The sequence below is a fragment of the Hypanus sabinus genome, chromosome 21 (assembly GCF_030144855.1).
Source record: "Hypanus sabinus isolate sHypSab1 chromosome 21, sHypSab1.hap1, whole genome shotgun sequence".
NCBI classification, from domain to species: domain Eukaryota; kingdom Metazoa; phylum Chordata; class Chondrichthyes; order Myliobatiformes; family Dasyatidae; genus Hypanus; species Hypanus sabinus.
This window is the reverse complement of record NC_082726.1, coordinates 20205078-20222880: the sequence shown is the minus strand read 5'-3', so window position 1 is coordinate 20222880 and position 17803 is coordinate 20205078. Positions and strand designations below refer to the sequence as shown.

The window sequence follows — 17803 nt, the reverse complement described above, 5'->3', positions numbered from 1 at the left end:
CTTACACTATATATTATAAAGAACAGTTAATGCAGGTGGATATTTCAATCTCAAGATTATACTGATGCTCATAAAACATGTAAACTTTGTTCTCCTGATTTATGATTTCAGAACCTCCCAAATGGAACTAATGTCACCCACCAATGATCATACTTGTAAGTTTGAACTGATGGGAATTCTTGTGGATGTTAAGTACCCAGGGACATTATTGTTGATGACACTTAACTTTCATTGGTTTCTTGTATCCCTCATTCGACTCAAATCTTTCCAGATTAAGCAATGGTTTGTCAAAAATAAAAGTGCTTGATATGCCCTTTCACCGTCTGAAGGTTGCTCCAACATATCTATCGAAGTCTGACAGACTTGGGGATCTCCACAGTCTGGTCCTTCGCTGTTTCCTGCGAGTTTTCTGCATTGTCTGCTTTGCCTACAATGCCAGGGCTTGTTGCATTTTTTCGAGCAGCTTGTGGGCTCGTCGGGCCTTTCCGCGGAACCAGTGGACTGGTCTGTCCCTTCCGTTGGATCAGTGGGCTGGACTGACCCTTCCTCTGGGTCTGTGGGCTGGACTGACCCTTCCTCTGGGTCTGTGGGCTGGACTGACCCTTTCTCTGGGTCTGAGGACTGGACTGGGCTGACTGAGGCCTCCTGGTCATCGATGGACTTTTGGATCCCTTGGGTTTATGTGGCTGGAGGCTATCAATGTTCTTCAATGACTTCAACCCCAGCACCTCGCAAAAGCGGTTACAGTGATGGGTGTCGGGAAATTCATCAATAACAGAGGAAGAGCGATTTCCTGTCAGTCCCTGATACCTGCAGAAAGAAATCCAATTATACTCTCAGCATTGCATGCAGGGCAAGGCAGGGAAAAGAGGTTTTAGAGAAGAAATTATTTGAAATGCCAGACACAAGACAGACTGCAGATGCTAGAAATCTGGAGCAACACACACATCAGGGAAATGAACAGTCGACATTTTGGGCAGAGATCCTTCATCAGGATTGGAACGAAAGAGGGCAGATGAACCAGAATAAAAGGGTGGGGGCAGGGGAGGAGTACAAGCTGGTAGGTGATAGATGAATCCTAGTGAGAGGGGAAGATAAGTGGGTAGGGAAGGGGGAAATTGGGTAGTACGTGAGAAGTTGGAAGGCGATAGGCAGAAGAGGAAAAGGGCTGAAGAAGATGGAATCTGATAGTAGGGGAAAATGGGCCATGGAATAAAGGGAAAGAGGTGGAGAACCAGAGGGAGATAGGATGTTTCCAGCTCCCAAAAGCAAGGAGCATAAAGAAGATAACGGCTAAAAGCTCCAACAGGAATTCCGGGGGAACATACGTATGCAACATGCTACCAAAAAGAGTAGTTGAAGTCAATAGTACAGATGCATTAAAGAGGATAAATATATGTGGGAAAATGACTAAAGGTTATGCTAATCAAAGGTTAATGAGGGGCAAAGGGAATTCACGTAGAACATAAATTCTAGTAGGGAGCAGCTGGACAGAATGGCTGGATTGTGTGCATCCTGCTACTCTCTGGCCCAAGTTCACCATCCTGCACTGGGTCTGTGGCCCTGAAGGTCACAACTCTTTAATTACACACCCGAGTACTCTTCAGATGTGAGGAGGCTTTCTTTCCTCACTATGTCTCCAGCAGGAAGTTCCAGGCCCCCGTCACCCCCATGGACTTTACTTTCCCTATCTCCCCTCTGATCTTCCTGCCAACAACTCAGGAGTGTATGTGAAATGCCTTTGTACATCTCCCTCTCCCTCTTCAATACAATCACACCTTTCCTCGGCAGCTGAGGTCTAATTCATTCTGTATCTTACTCTAATATGAAATCCTTGCTCTTCTATGCTCTGCCTCAGCTGATAAAGAAAAGCACTCCATGTGCTTTTTTAACCATCAATCCGACCCACCTTACTACCTTTAGGGATTCCTGTATATGCACTTCAAGGTCCCTCTTTTTTTCCAATTTAACAAAACATCTTTTTCTTTGTTGCATCCAGTGCCTATCTTCCTCACACTTTATAGATTAAATTATATTTGCCACTTGTCTGACCAGACCATCTCTAACCTCCGGCATTCTAAAACTTTCCTCTTCATGGTTAGTTTTGGTGACCTTTTCGGACTTCTTCATTATTTACTTCTATGTATTAATACAAAGAGATAAAGTGCAGAATAGGCTCTTCTGCCCAGCAACCCCCGATTTTAATCGTAGAACAATTTACCATGACCAACTAACCTACCACCCCGGTACATCTTTGGACTGTGAGAGGAAACCCATGCAGTCACGGGGAGAACGTACAAACTCCTTACAGGCAGCAGCGGGAGTTGAACCCAGGTCGCTGGTACTGTAAAGCGTTGTGCTAACCACTATGCCACTGTTAGCTTTTACATGAGAATTTGTTAAGAGCAAGGGACCAAGTACTGAGCTAGTGGAACCCACTGCTAACAGCCTTCAAATCAGCAAAATGCTTAGTAACCATTAACCACTGCCTTCTGCCACTAAAACAGTTCTGGGTCCCTTTTGTCACTCTTCCAAGGGCTTTGCGTTTCCTTAACCAAGCTACAATGACGAACTGACTAAAATCAATGTATTATCACACCAAATGTAGCCCCTCAACAATCCTCTCTGTTGCCCCCTCAAAGAATCCAAGTTGCTAGTCAGATATGATAGCTCCTTAATCAAAATCCATGTTGACTATTCCCGAATAATCTATGCTTTTCTAAATGAAAATTTACATTTATAATTAATTCTGATTATTTTCTCACTGCAGAAATTAATCCTTTGTAATTAAACGGTTTATTCCCAAACTCACTTTTTAAGCAAAAGTGCATTAGCTGTAGTCCACTCCTCAAACACTACTCCTTTACCTAGAGGGAACTGGAAAACTGTAGGCAGTCTTCACATTCATGCTTCTAATAACAACACAAGATTTATTAGTCTACTTATAGTGAGGCAAACAAGCCTCACTATACTCTGATCATTTGTATGTTTTATGTGTTAATAAAATCCATACTAATTATAATTTGTTTCCATTTTAAATGCTTCGAAAACTCAAGGCATACGTGGCAACGTATTTTAATCCATCTGCCTTCAGTTCCAAAACCTGTCAAGTGTGGAACTGTCTCTCTAAACATCTCCACCCTCAGTACAAATTTTCCTCACCCAAACTAATATCGATGTGGTTCAGTGATAAATTTCACTCGAAGAACCATACAGTGGTTTCCAGTAAATTAGACCGTCGACTAATCAGGGCAGCCGCTTATTTTGGACAATCTTAAAGAATGAAACCTAATCAAGAAAATAGCTGGCATTCACTTTGCTTATTTGGGACGCTATGTCACTTAAATGGGACAGGAGACTGCTGTCAAACTGTTTCGGACTAGTGTTAGTCATGTGTACTTGCAAAGCTTTTAGACACTACACCACACTTAGAGCGAACAGCTTTTAAATAGTGTCAGCTGTGCGTGTTTATATCATGTACAAGCAAGAGAAAATCTGCAGTTGTTCAAAACCCAAAGCAACACACACAAAATGCTGGAGGAACTCAGCAGTCCAGGCAGCATCTAGGGAAAGGGCCTAAACCTTCCGTATTATGTTATCCATTTGGGCAGACAGGCGCTGCTTCAAAAGCAGTGATCCACGAGAATTCTATTTATTTAAATTTCAGACACGTGCCAAGATGCCACAAGAAGATATGACAGTAACCAAAAAAGATTACCCTACTGGACCAAATTAAAAGCCATCTGCCTAACACCACTCTGGCAGGGATAACTGGAGCGCTGAGATCTACAGCTACAGGCTTGATACATCGGCAATTATCATCAACTTGAGCTAGCGACCACACAGGATGGCAGGAAGATTGCAACTCTGCTTCATGCAGAAAGGCAATAAGTATCTGCACTGATTTTGTTCATTTACAGTCAATCAAAAGAAAACAGCAGCATACACTGGATGAATTCTTCTGTTGATAAGTATTAAGAACTGGTACCTAGTTTTATAGTATTATACTAGTATTGGTAGTGTTCTAATTTGTTCTGTATTTGACTTAAATACATAATTTGTTACTCAGTTAAATAGTAGTTTGCCTTTTTTTATATACCTTTTAACTATTTCCATGAAAGTCTGGCTAATTCGGGCAGCTGCTTATTTGGGCCAAAATGATGTGTCCCAATTAACCAGAAACTACAGTATCCGTTGCAAGGCATCTTTGGTGCTGTAGATGGCTTACCAGTTCTACTCTCAAAATCCAAATTCCATCAACTTTATAATCAGAAGTGTTTGCAATGGAAGCAAATTGTAATGAATATGCAAATTAATATGTGGAAGGATGCACGCATAAAGTCACACTTGGACTGAACCAGATTAAACTTCTGGAAAAGGAGCCTTCTGTGGCGTTTGTCTGTGCTGGATGAATTATAACCGGGACTTACCCTTTGGAATTAGTTGCAATCTGCACACCTGTAATCTTCAGTCCCACTCCTGTGTGGAAAAGCAAACAGGTGGAAGAGTTTAATGAGCAAATAATAATAGCATAATACTACCAAAATGACTTGGGTCTCACTCGAGGCACGATGGGCCCTCGGACAGGACTGCTGCCTAGTGATGTGGCCTCACACCGGATCTCCAGTGCTCTCCACATGGAATTAACAGTCTCCCTGTGAAGACATTTTCCATCCTTTAGCTGCTCCAGTTTCCTGCCACCCCCAAAGACCTGCAGTTTTGAACATTAATTAGAGAATAGAATGGGACTGGCGTATGACTAATGTCAATGGGGATTTAATGGATGGCAGGGTCTCAATGGGCCAAAGGGCACGTTGCCATAACATGCAACTCCTTGGCTCTGAGCAGAAGGAATACCTAGCCCAGGGAAGCCCAGTCCCTAACTCTGTGCTTCCCAACCACCATTTTACCTTCACAGTGATTAATCTTTACAAACATCGGAGCAGAGCAACCTGTGAAGAATCCTGTCCCTTAAAGTGCCTCATTTCCAGGACAAACATTTAGGAATTAGTCAGGGTGTCACAGAGTAACACAGCACAGGGCGGGTCCATTTATCTCAATGACAACTAGACCCTCGTACACTCATCCTACTCCAGCCCATTTTATTCTCTCCCCCATCCCATCCTTTGCCTATATACAGTGGCAATTTAGTGACCCTTTGCCCAACCAAGTGCAGAACTTCACCTAGCTCAATGTTACTGCTTTTCCTCGAGCACAAAGAGGGGTGTACTTTATTAAGTAGATTTTCTAGCTGGTGGGATGACTTGGACCACTGAGGAATGGGCTAGCAATTGACGTTAAATCTAACAGTGAATCTCACCAGGAATCGCATGGGCAGAGGAACCAGATTCTCCCACCCACTGCAAGAAGCTTCGACTGCCAGCCACCTCAGACATGGTAATACTGCTACTTTATCACCACGGTGCTCCGTTGCAGGGAAAGCCTCCAGGAAAGATCAGGCACACAAGAACGTACGCAGCACCATGTACAAGAGCTCAGAAATACATTGATACCCAGCGTCCACAAAACTGAGGCACGCCCGCAGCAAGGTAACCTGCCACAGCTTTCATCTCCTGGTAACAGTCACACGGCCCCCTCAATTTTATTTGGTGATTTATTATCATCTTCATTGAAAAGGGAAGGTCACTGGTGAGTCTTGTGTAGCAGTAATGTACAGTTCAGGCTGCATGATTGATTACTGTGTGCTTTGAAGGACTGCAGCCTGTTGCTATCCTAATGTCCAGATATACAAGACATTGGAGCAGATACTGGCCCATTGAGTCTGCTCCACCATTTGATCTAAAGGCATCTGTTAGTCTCGTGAGACCATGGATTTATGCCTTGGAAGGTTTCCAGGGCGTAGGCCTGGGCAGGGTTGTATGGGAGACCGGCAGATGCCCAAGTTGCCTTCCCCTCTCCATGCTACCAATGTTGAGAAGGGTTTCGTCGTAGAGCAATGTGCTGTTAAGTGCCTTGCTCAAGGACATAAACACACTGCCTCAGCTGAGGCTCGAACCAGTGACCTTCAGATTACTAGTCCCTTGCCTTATCCACTAGGCCACGCGCCAACACTACCATTTGACCATGGCTGATATATTACTCCCTCTCAACCTTATTCTCCTACATTTGCCCATAACCTTTGACACCATAATTAATTAAGAACCCATTAACCCCTCATTAAATATACCTAATAGCTTGGCCTCCACAGCTGTCTATAGTAATGAATTCTATAGATCCAACACCCTTTGGCTAAAAAAATTTCTCCTCATCTCAGTTCTAAAGGGATGGCCTTTTATTCCGAGGCTGTGTCCTTTAGTCCAAGACTCTCCCACTACCAGAACCATTCCTGTCACATCCACTTTATTCAACCCTATCAATATATGGTAGATGCATTAACAATGGGGCTTGACTCACGTTGGTACATGGTACAAATTCCCAGCCATAAGCATCTCCCTTTCGGGCTCTGTTTCACAGCCACTGTTCTACCTTTATAAAGTAACTACGGAGGGGCAAAAATGGAGTATAACACCTTCTGAGGAATTGCATCTCTGAAGGTACCTTCTTCGTTACAGAGCTAGTCTTTCCCAAGTCTACAGAGGTACTTCATGCAAAACCCCCTCGGTTCTACAAGGTGTAACAGTTATCCTACCTTGCAAGTCAGTCACTAGCAAGTTGCTGTTTGTCCATTGGTAAACCCAGTGTTGAAAGGCGTGACACTTCTGCTCAATTTCAGAGGCAGTCTCATCTACCAAGTTCTTGCTCTTGTCTTCCATAGTGTACTTCATGAATTGTCCAACCAAGTCCCTCTCAATGGTTGCATAAGGTATGTTGTTGGCAGGCCGATAGAGCAAGTGCAGTGGAATTACCCTAGGAGCACAAATCCAGGTGAGGCATAAAGAACCATCTTCTGAAAAGATCAGACTATAGTAATGAGGGGACATGAGATATGAGGCAAAACACTTACTCTGGCACTGAACCAAAGCCATCGACTGCCCGAGTTTCAGCTGCAAATATTTTACTGTATTCTCTTGCTGTATTTTGAAGTTTACATTCCTGTAAATTAAAAAAAGATGCTTTAGAATAAATTCAAATATTATCATAATGTCCTACATTGAGAACCCCAGGAACATTGCCATTATTATTGGAATGACAACCAGAACTAATGGCATTACTCTCACCCAAACACTCTCAATCAGTAACACTCTTTCTTCTTCAGCAATCCCTTAAGATCAAGGGTGAATGGCTTTCTCTGTAGGTCTATAAGTTCTCAGATGACTAAAGAGATTGATACGAGAACTGCAAACTCTTCTGTGGATGGGGCAGGAGGTGGTGGGTGGGAGCTTACCAGGTGGATAGGCCATTTACGGGAAACATTCCTTCCTCAACTTGCGCAAAGCCTCTACATGCTCCCCTAATAGAAAACCAAAAGCTTTCCCTCTTCTCCATTGGTCAGAGGTGCCCTGGAGTCAGTGGAGGTACTGCAATTCATCAAGGAAACTTTGATTATATCCTTCAGTCTGCTCCATTATCTGCCAGGTAATCTTCTCCCACGAGAGATCTCAGATAAAGGCTCTGGTTCAGGAGTTTGATATCAAAGTCTAACAGCATACTTGCACCAAGACAGCTCAGATATTCTGAGGAAGGTCACAAGATCCTAGAACAACTTCCAAGGAGGAAGGCAAGACCTACAATAATCGAGTTACTTTCCACTCTGCATTAATTTGAGTCACTAGGGTGAGGGGCACTCCTCAGGAAGTCGCTGATGGAAGTAGTGATCCCCTCAAATAGTAACTACCACTCTGAGGCATAAGTATCACTATCACATCCTCCCAACACTTAAATATTATTAATTTGTTTATTATAGCCACTTCATTCATTCAAATGAGATTTCTACTTAGCGAGTGCAAATGTCACATGGAACAGATGGTGCTGGAGAGTAGAACATGAAGGAGCTAATTAAACATAAAGTACACTGCAGACGCTGTGGTCAAACCAACACGTACAAACACGCTGGAGGAACTCAACAGGTCGGGCAGCATCCGTGGAAACGAGCAGTCAACGTTTTGGGCCGAGACCCTTCGTCAGGACTGAAGAAAGAGGGGATAGGGGCCCCATAAAGAAGGTGGGGGAGGGTGGAAAACCAATCAGAGGAAATATCAAGGGGTGGGGGTGGGGAAGCAGGGAGGGGATAGGCAGGAGAAGGAATGCAAGGGGAAAGCACTATGGGTAGTAGAAGGCAGAATCATGAGAGAGGTGATAGGCAGCTGGAAGAGGAGGCAGAGTGAAAGTGGGATGGGGGAAAGGAGAGGGAGGAAATTACCAGAAGATGGAGAATTCAATGTTCATACCAAGGGGCTGGAGACTACCCAGACGGTGGATGAGGTGTTGCTCCTCCAAACTGAGTTTGGCCTCATTATGGCAGTAGAGGAGGCCATGTATGGACATATCTGAATGGGAATGTGAAGCAGAGTTGAAGTGGGTGGCAACCGGGAGATCCTGTCTGTTGTGGCAGACAGAGCGGAGGTGCTCAACGAAGCAGTCTCCCAATCTGTGTCGGGTCTCGCCGATGTAGAGGAGACCGCACCGGGAGCACCGGATGCAATAGGTGACCCCAACAGACTCACAAGTGAAGTGTTGCCTCACCTGAAAGGTCTGTCTGGGGCCCTGAATGGTGTTAAGAGAGGAGGTGTAGGGACAGGTGTAGCACTTACACTTGCAGGGATAAGTACCAGGTGGGAGATCTGTGGGAAGGGACGTGTGGACCAGGCAGTCGTGAAGGGAACAATCACAGCGGAAAGCAGAGAGGGGTAGAGAGGGAAAGATGTCCTTAATGTTGGGGTCCTGTTGAAGGTGGCGGAAGTTGTGGAGGATAATATGCTGGATCCGGAGGCTGGTGGGGTGGTAGGTGAACAAGGAAAACAAGGTGGACAAGCGGAACACAGTCCCTGTTGTGGTGACAGGAGGATGGGATGAGGGCCGAAGTGCGGGAAATGGAGGAGATGCGGGTGAGGGCATCGTTGATGACGGTAGAAGGAAAACCACGATTCTTAAAGAAAGAGGACACTTGGGATGTCCTGGAACGGAAAGCCTCATCCTGGGAACAGATGCTGCAGGTTAGTAATTGCTATGAACATAAGACATTAGGAGTGAGGTTAGGGCACCAAGTCCTTCCAAGCCTTACCAGCTTTCCACTACAACCATTTCCTCTTCAGTACCAATTTCCTGTAGCTTTCAATCCCATGCTGTTTCAAAAATGCAGTCTTATGGGAGAACATGACCAATGGCCTAGCCTCCACAGCCAAGCAGGGTAGAGAGTTTCAGCATTTCACCATCCTGAGGAGAGAAATAGCTGGCCTTGCCAACCATGTCCCCATCCAGTCAATGAAGAATTTCCCAAAATCTGCCCTGTGAAACTCACAAATGCCACCAGATGAATGCTTGGATAGAATGGACGTAGAAAAGATATTTCCATAAGTAGGAGAATCTAGGCACGCCCCCAGAATAAAGAGATATCCTTTTAAAACAGCGATGAGGAGGAATTTATTCAGCCAGATGGTGAAGCTGAGGAATTCGCTGCTATAGAGGGCCGTGCAGGCCAAGTCATTGAGCGTACTTAAGGCAGAGATTGATATATTCTTGACAGGTGAGTGTATGTTAAGGGTTATGGGGAGAACGTGGGAGAATTGAGTTGAGATCAGCCACAAATGAATGGCAGGGCAGACTTAAGTGGGTTAAATTGTCTAATTCTGCTCCTGTATATTATTGTCCTGCAACTTTCTGATCCTTCAGTTTCCAGAATGCCAATACCAACCCATCAAGGTTGATGAGAAAATAAGGAAAACCATCCATTGACACTGCAATAGAATCACTTCTGACGTAATTACGACTTACTTGCATAGTGAGATTGTGGTTGCTTTCAGTAAGGCTACTCTCATGCTTGGTCCCATAAGAAATGTAGTTTCGCACTTTGACAATACAAGTAGCACCAGATTCGAATATCGGCTCTAATCCATAGATGACCTTCACCCGGCTCGCTTTACGCCGAAATCCATTACCAACGTAAAGGTCCTTTGTCATAATTCTGCCAAAGAGTTTGTTGCCCCAGAAACCTGTGTCAGTTAAACCTTTGGTGATTGGCATGGGGGTCATCTCGATTTCCTCACCCACTGAAACACAGACCCAAGGCAATGCAGGCACATTAGACTAGAAACAACAATGAGGAGGATATAAAGAAACTCAGTGAAGCATGAACCTTACCTTCAATTTCTTCTCTTGAAATAAATCCACTCAACGCTGCAGCAATGATAAGAGATTTTAATATGCATACAAAAACAAAACAAACAGCAGCAGCATTTCTTACTAGGGTAGTTTTGAGGAAGGACATAAAATCCTAGACCAATTTAAACTAGCTCAGAGGAAATCAAGATCTAATCATGTTTTTTTCCCCATTAATTCTATACTATTTTGATACAATAGGTTAAGGTGCAGCCCTCGGGAAATCCCTGATGGGAGCAGAGGTCCTCACAATTCACCGCAGCACTCTGAGGAGGAAGTATCATTATCAAACACTCAGTGGCCGCTTTATTAGGTACACCTGTACACTTGGCCGTTAATGCAAATACCTAATCAGTCAATTATGTGCCAGCAACTCAATGCATGAAAGCACGCATGAAAATGGTCAAGAGGTTCAGTTAAGCATACAAGGTTGAAAAAAATCAAAAATGGAGGCTTCACTAATATTTTTGGGAGTTGATAGTTTTCATTTTTAAACTTTATTGAGTTTTGGAGTGACTTTAATTCACAGTAACACACACAAAATGCTGGAGGAACTCAGCAGGTCAGGCATCAACGACATTTCGGGCTGAGACCCTTCAACGGGACTGTATGCTACCTGACCTGCTGAGTTCCACCAGCATTTTGTGCATGTTACATGGATTTCCAGCATCTGTAGATTTTATCTTGTTTGTGATTTAATTCACAGTTTTTCGTGAGTTACAATCTCTAGTGCTTTCTGGGATAATCTAGTTTTCAGTTAATAAAGAACTAGTAGGACTTTTATTTCCTAACTCTCTGCACCACACTCCAGTCCAGTAGGTGGCGGTAATGCACCTTCAAGTTGGGCTGCCAACCACCATTAAAAGTCAGAAGAAGAAGAAATTTGTTTGTTGTTCAGACCAAACATCAGAAAGAGGGAGAAACGTGATCTACGTGACTGACCATGGAACGATTGTTGGTGCCAGATGGGATGGCGTAATTATCTCAGAAACTACAGATCTCATGGGATTTTTATACACAGTCTCTAGTGTTTGCAGAGAATGGTGTGAAAAGCAAAACGTCCTGTGAGCAGCAGTTCTAAGGACCTGATGGAAGAGGAGAGAAGACTGGAATGGTGGGGTCTCTGATTTTGTTGGCAGCGAGAAGTGCAGACAGAGTCCACGAGGGAAGGCTGGCTTCTGCAACGTGCTGAGCCTAGTCCACAACTCTCTTGCAGTCTCAGCCATACCAAGCCAGCAGGAAAGGTTGTTTTCCAAGATGCACCTATACAAATCAGTGAGGGATCAAAGGGAATGTGCCCAGTTTCATTAACCTTCTGCGGAAACAGAGGCCAATGACCTTTCTTAGTGTCATCGCTCTATCAGACATTTGGTTCACCAATAATGGACCTGTACTCCAATAACAGATTTTTATAAAGTCGTTCTAATGTCCAAAACAGATAAGATGATAAACATGCTACCACAGGTCAAAAGGATCTTTCATCTGCCCCTTTGTGCCTTTGTCTGCTCTTAGAAAGAACACTACAATTCTTATTACATTTAGGTTCTTAACTATGACAAACCCATCCCCAGTGCCCCCACAAAAACATTGGAAGCTTTACAAATCAACCTAACATCTCCACTTACTTTCATTGCTCAAGAGGAAATCGGTGGCATCTGAACCATATTCGTTTTCCATGACACACCTGTAAACACCACAGTCCTTCGCCGAAGCCTCTACAATTGCCAGTGACACCTGACTCTCATCACCAGCGCTGAAAAAATAGCCACCAAGAAAGGGAAATAAATATTAGCCAAATCTAAGCCGTTCTAAGCATTACCACAGTGGAACCAGGCTTTTTCACCGTACCTTGCAAGAATCCACTGCCAAACACAAGACATTGCCCCAAAATCTTTAAAAGAGTTGCCTACAGTATTTCCCAAATGAAACCACAACAAGGAACCAATCCATTTGAAACAAATAAACCAGGTATCTATCACTGGGTCCCAGTGCACAGGAGTAAAGCTGGTGATGACTACCTTCGCTTCAGCTTGTTCAAGCGAAGTCCATCTTTGTCCCATCTGATGGTGGAGTCATTCAGCACATTAAAGAACTGGCACCAAAGCTTCAGGTTCCCAGAAGCATCTGAAAATTGTTCAGCTCTGATCTTTCGAATCACCTGTGGAGCTAAAGATGGAACAATGTGAGAGTTGGTGACAGGGTGGTACAGACAAGCACCAGCAAATGGGGGCACTGATACAGAGTCAGCAGCTCAAGCAGAATATGCTGGAAGTTGCTTTTCAAGGATGGATATACAGTCAGCCCTCCTTATCCGCAGGGGAGTGGTTCCAGGACACCCCCCGGAATTATAAAGGATAAAGTGAGAAAGGCTCTGCCCCAATGAAAGCTATAATTATTACTAAGCAACGCAGTGATATAATTATTGGGTTTTGGGGTTTTGATCCTCCACATCAACCCTGCACGGTGGAGAGTGCACTCAGGAGCGGTTTGTCACTCGATAGAACTCGGGAAAGCCTGGCGCTGAAACATATGTTCTTAAGCTTTTATATGCATAGAAAGGTAAAATATATACTATATACTAAGAAAAACGTTTGACTAACTGATGCTAAATAATACCGGATGTACCTGTTCCAACTTACTTAGTAAGAGAACTTTCGATTTTTTTCGATCGCAATCTACGATAACCCACGCATATCCTCCCTAATACAATGTAAATGCTATGTAAAGTAGTAGTTATACTGCATTGTTTAGGGAATAATGACAAGAAAAAAAGTCTGTACATGCTGGAACAACAAGTGCTGAAAGAGCACTTCCGGGTTTTCACAATTCGCGGTTGGTTGAATTCGCACATGCGGAATTCGCGGATAAGGAGGGCCGACTGTAGTGTGCCCTACACTGGGAGTAAGTAAGAGAGAAAGCCATGATTTAGTCCCTCTTTCTGACTGGATTATCAAACCTTTCTTAGGTCACCATAGTGTACGTCTTTCACATAGCTTCTTTAAAACTAAACCATCAGTTAAACGTCAAGTTACTTTACAAATCATTAACAATATACACAAGAACTATTGGCTCAACTATTCACCTTAGCTTATCATTATCATCTTCATCTAAGTTACTGTGCTTCTGTGTGGGTTTTTATTCACTAAACATGACAATGATCATTTACTTCCCTAGTACTGTGACCTATCTAAACCCCATAACATATAATCATCTCAGCTGCTACCTGACCAGCTGAGTATTTTCAGCAAATTTGTTTCAATTTCAGAATTTCAGCATACTCAGTTTTCATTTTTTTAATTCTCACTATTAATATATTGTTATTTTTCGAGAAATAGCAACCCACCATTCTGAATATTCTGTTTATTTCCACTTTTTATTGCATCTTCAACATAACAAAACATCTCAAGCAATTCTCTGGAGTGTCAAAGTGCAAGACAGAGTCATATGCATTCAGAAGCCACTTTATCAGACAGCTTCTACACCTAATAAGGAGGTCACTGAGTGTATGGTCGTGGAGTTCTGCTGCTTCAAGGTTCAATGTGTTGTGCATTCAGAAATGTTCTTCTGTTGTAAATTGTGCTTATTTGAGTTGCTGTCACCTTCCTGTCAGCTTGAAGCAGTCTGGCCATTCTCCTCTGACCCCTCTCATTAACAAGGCATTTTCACCACAGAACTGCCACTCACTGGGCCTTTTGCTTAACGCACCATTCTCCATAAACTCTACATGCTGTTGCATGTGAAAATCCCAGGATAGCAGCAGTTTCTGAGATACTCAAATGAATCTGACCCACACCAACGATCTTTTCACAGTCCAAGCAGTTAAATCACATTTCTTCCCCATTCTGAAAATACAACTGAGCCCAACGCATACTTTTACACACTGTGGTGCTGCCACATGATTGGCTGATCCGACATTTGTGTCAACGAGCAGAGGTACAGGTGTACCTAATAAAGTGGCCACTGAGTGTGTTTGATAATGATACTTCCTCCTCAGAGTACTGCTGTGAATAGAGGACCTCTGCTCCCATCAGGAACTTCCTGAGGAAGACCGTGACCAAAAGTTTGATAAGCACCATCTTTGAAAGAGAATGGAGATGACTTAAGTGACTTTCACACATTGTCACCCATTTGATTAGAGCTATTCCTACAAATATATTACAGGGATTAAAGCTGGGTATAATTCGCTCACTAGATGATGCAGGAACAGGCATTATCAAGGATTCTTAGAGCCCTATAGGAGGTCTTATGAAGTGCGAACTCTGAACGTGTTAGGTTCAGAGTCACTGAGAGCTCAGCACAGAAAAAGGCCCTTTAGCACCCAGAATCCATGTGGACCGTCAACCATCCACCTACATCAGTCTTATTTTTAATCTCCCCCTCATTCCCAGCAACTCCCCCCACCTCCCACCCCCAATTCTACCACTCCCCTCCATACTAGGAGCAACTTACAGCAGCCAATTAACCCTCCGGCCTGCACGTCTTTAGGATGTGGGAGGAAAAGGGGGCACTCAAGGGAACCACACGTGGTTGATTGAAGAGAGAACAAGTGGCACGCGAGTTCGGGACTGAACCACATCTCTGGCCTTGAGAAGCAGCAGCAGCTCCAATAACTGCAGCACTCTTCTTTCTGAAATAAATACTGAGAGCCTATGTGGGTCAGGGAGCTGCGCAGCCAGTAAATATCGTCATCATTCCAGCCCAAAGGAGTGATGAGTTATTACTTGGGTACCAATATGGCGGGTGGATAACGAGCGGGCAGACGGTTGAACATTGCCCCCAATGCAAAAGGTTTCATTTTGTACTTCCTAGAAGAGTAGGAACATATTTCAAAGGGCGGGGATAAAATATCACTCCTTTACAGAATTAATGAAAGATCTACCTAGGTTCTATACCTCAACCTCAAACTTCACAGGGAATGTAGTTAAATGGACCTACAGTATGTGTTATTTATAGGAATAAAAGCACATTAGATAAGCAGCTTTTGCCAATCCATTGGTACACACAACCTGTTGAGTCATCAGGTCATAGAGCACTACAGAAGCAGCTCTTCCTCCCATCTAGTCCATGCTGAACCATTAATCTACCTAGTCCTATCAATGTGCACACGCACCATAGCCCTTCATAATCCTCCCATCCATGTACCTATCCAGATTTCTCTTAATGTTGAAATCGAGCTCCTGTGCTGGCTGCTTGTTCCACACTCTCACCACCCTCTAAGTGAAGAGGCTCTCCTTCATGTTCCCCTTAAAGATTTCACCTTTCACCCTTATCGCATGCCCTCCAGTTCTAGTCGCACCCAACCTCAATGGAAAAAGCCTGTTTGCTCTTACCCTATCTATACCCCTCATAATTTTGTACACCGCTCTCAAATCTCCCATCATTTTATTTATTTACTTATTTAGAGTAGGTCCTTCCAGTCCTTCAAGTCACACCTCCTAGCAACATCCAACCGCCTCGATTTGACCCCAGTGTAATCACAGGACAATGACCAATTAACCTACCCGCAACGTTTTTGAACGGTGGGAGTAAACCATAGGACCTGGGGAAAATCCACGCATTCCACAGGGAGGACATACAGAGACTCCTTACAGAGGACACCAGAGTCGAACTCTGAACTCTGATACCCGAAGCTATAATAGCGCCATGCAAACCACTATGCTACCCTGGTGCCCATTTTCCTACGCTCCAAGGGATAAATTCCTAACCTATTCAACTTTTCCTTATCCTCAGGCCTCAAGACCTGGCAACATCCTTGTAAATTTTTTCTGCACTCTTTCAATCTTACTGATACTGTTACGTACCTGTGGGTATCTTGTGACTGTCATGTGACCATGATGTAACTGTCTTGTGATGGTGATGTAATTTTCCCGCCAGTGAGAGGTCATGTGATGGCCTCTTTCAACAGGATATAAAAGGAGCACGCAACCCCATGACGCGGGTCAGCTCGTGGCTTAATTCGTCAGCGACTCCGTTCTGCTGCGTATCTGATTTTATGACGCAGTTTCGTTTTAAAAGTGGAGTTTTAATTTCTACTGTAAGAATCGTTGTTTGCTGGCAGTTCTGAAAATCGCTGCCAGTTAAAGTCCAGTCGGAGAGAGAAGAATTATCAAAGTTCGGAAAACCCGAAGGATCGAGAAAAGTTGGTGTTGCTGGTGGTAAAACAGGTTCGACCTTATTTGATCCTCATTCGGAAGGAATTAGTAACCTGAATCCAAGATAATCCCTGCTAAAGAGCATAAAGGACTGGAGCAGGGTTTCACCAAGGAAAGGTCAGCGCCTTTAAGTCGTTTTATTACCTTCATCGTAAATCCTTTCGGCAACATATATTTCCGCTGGGATCAGCAGTAACGTCACAGCATGAGAGAATTTATAACTTCAAGGAAAGTCTCTCCTAACTGACAGTATAAATCACTTGGACTTTTTACATCATCACTCTAAGAACAGTTTTTGCATTATCGCTTTAGGAACTGTTCGAGCTGCCGTGTAGCAGCCGACTGCCGGTTAAGTTAGTCCTTTGTTTACTTTTAGGTTTTTTGAGCAGTGTTTAATAGATGTTTTATTTGTTATAAAAAACCTGTCTCAATTCTATATTCATTGTTGCTGGATCGTAACAATACCTTTCCTGTAGGTAGGTGACCAAAATAGCACACTATACTCCAAACTAGCCCTCACTAACATCTTATACAACTCCAACAGAACATCCCAATTCCTGTACTCAGTACTTTGACTTATGAAGGCCAACGTGCCAAAAGCTCGCTTTACGAACTTATCTACCTACGACACCACTTTTAAGGAATTATGAGTCTATCACATTCCTCAGCGCCCTACTGTTCACAGTGTAAGCCCTACTCTGGTTTGTCTTCCCAAAGTGCAACACCTCACACTTGTCTACACTAAATTCCAACTGCTATATATCAGCTCATTTTTCCAGGCTGGTCCAAATCCCATTGCATTCTTTGATAACTTTCATCACTGTCCTTTCTACTCCCAATCTTGGTGTCATCCACAAATTTGCTGATCCGGTTTAGTACAGTATTACCCATATCACTGATGTAGACGACAAACACATTTTAAAATACCCACTTAAAATCCAACTATTTGAACAGAAAAATCCATGAATTTCCTGTGATTAGAGTAGTGCAAACATCACTGTGAAGCACAATAACTATTTTCCTGTTTCCAAGCTTTCAAGTGACCCCAAAAGATGTAAAAGGCCTGAACAAAATTTTTAAATTGAGTCGAAGGATTGTACAGCACAAAATTGAGGCTTGTACATACTAACTGTGATTCCTACCTCCACTAGTCCTATTAGCCTGCATTATGCCAAAATCCCTTTAAACCTTTCCAAGTATATGTCCAAATACTTGTTAAACATTGTAATTATATCTGTCTCCACCATCTCCTCAAGCAACTTGTTCCAAATACCTACCATCCTCTGTATGTAAACTGCAACCTCTCAGATCTCGTTTAAGCTTCTCCCTTAGTTCTAGATCTCTTGTTTCAATAGGTTCAATTAGAGAAATGTAAA

At 43.4% G+C, this 17803-nt stretch overlaps 1 protein-coding gene across 1 annotated transcript in view; it reads right to left on the bottom strand.

Moving 5' to 3' along the window:
- Nucleotides 1-344: 344 nt before the first annotated feature.
- Nucleotides 345-17803, bottom strand: part of alpk3a (alpha-kinase 3a) — a 110696-nt gene continuing 93237 nt past the window's right edge. Inside the window, exons 8-15 of the mRNA XM_059946948.1 lie at nt 12294-12441; nt 11901-12028; nt 10258-10293; nt 9892-10166; nt 6965-7053; nt 6650-6867; nt 4431-4479; nt 345-810 (exon numbers count right to left, since the gene is read on the bottom strand). Of these exons, the coding sequence (XP_059802931.1) occupies nt 345-810; nt 4431-4479; nt 6650-6867; nt 6965-7053; nt 9892-10166; nt 10258-10293; nt 11901-12028; nt 12294-12441 (1409 nt within the window). The remainder of the gene's footprint in view (nt 811-4430; nt 4480-6649; nt 6868-6964; nt 7054-9891; nt 10167-10257; nt 10294-11900; nt 12029-12293; nt 12442-17803) is intronic.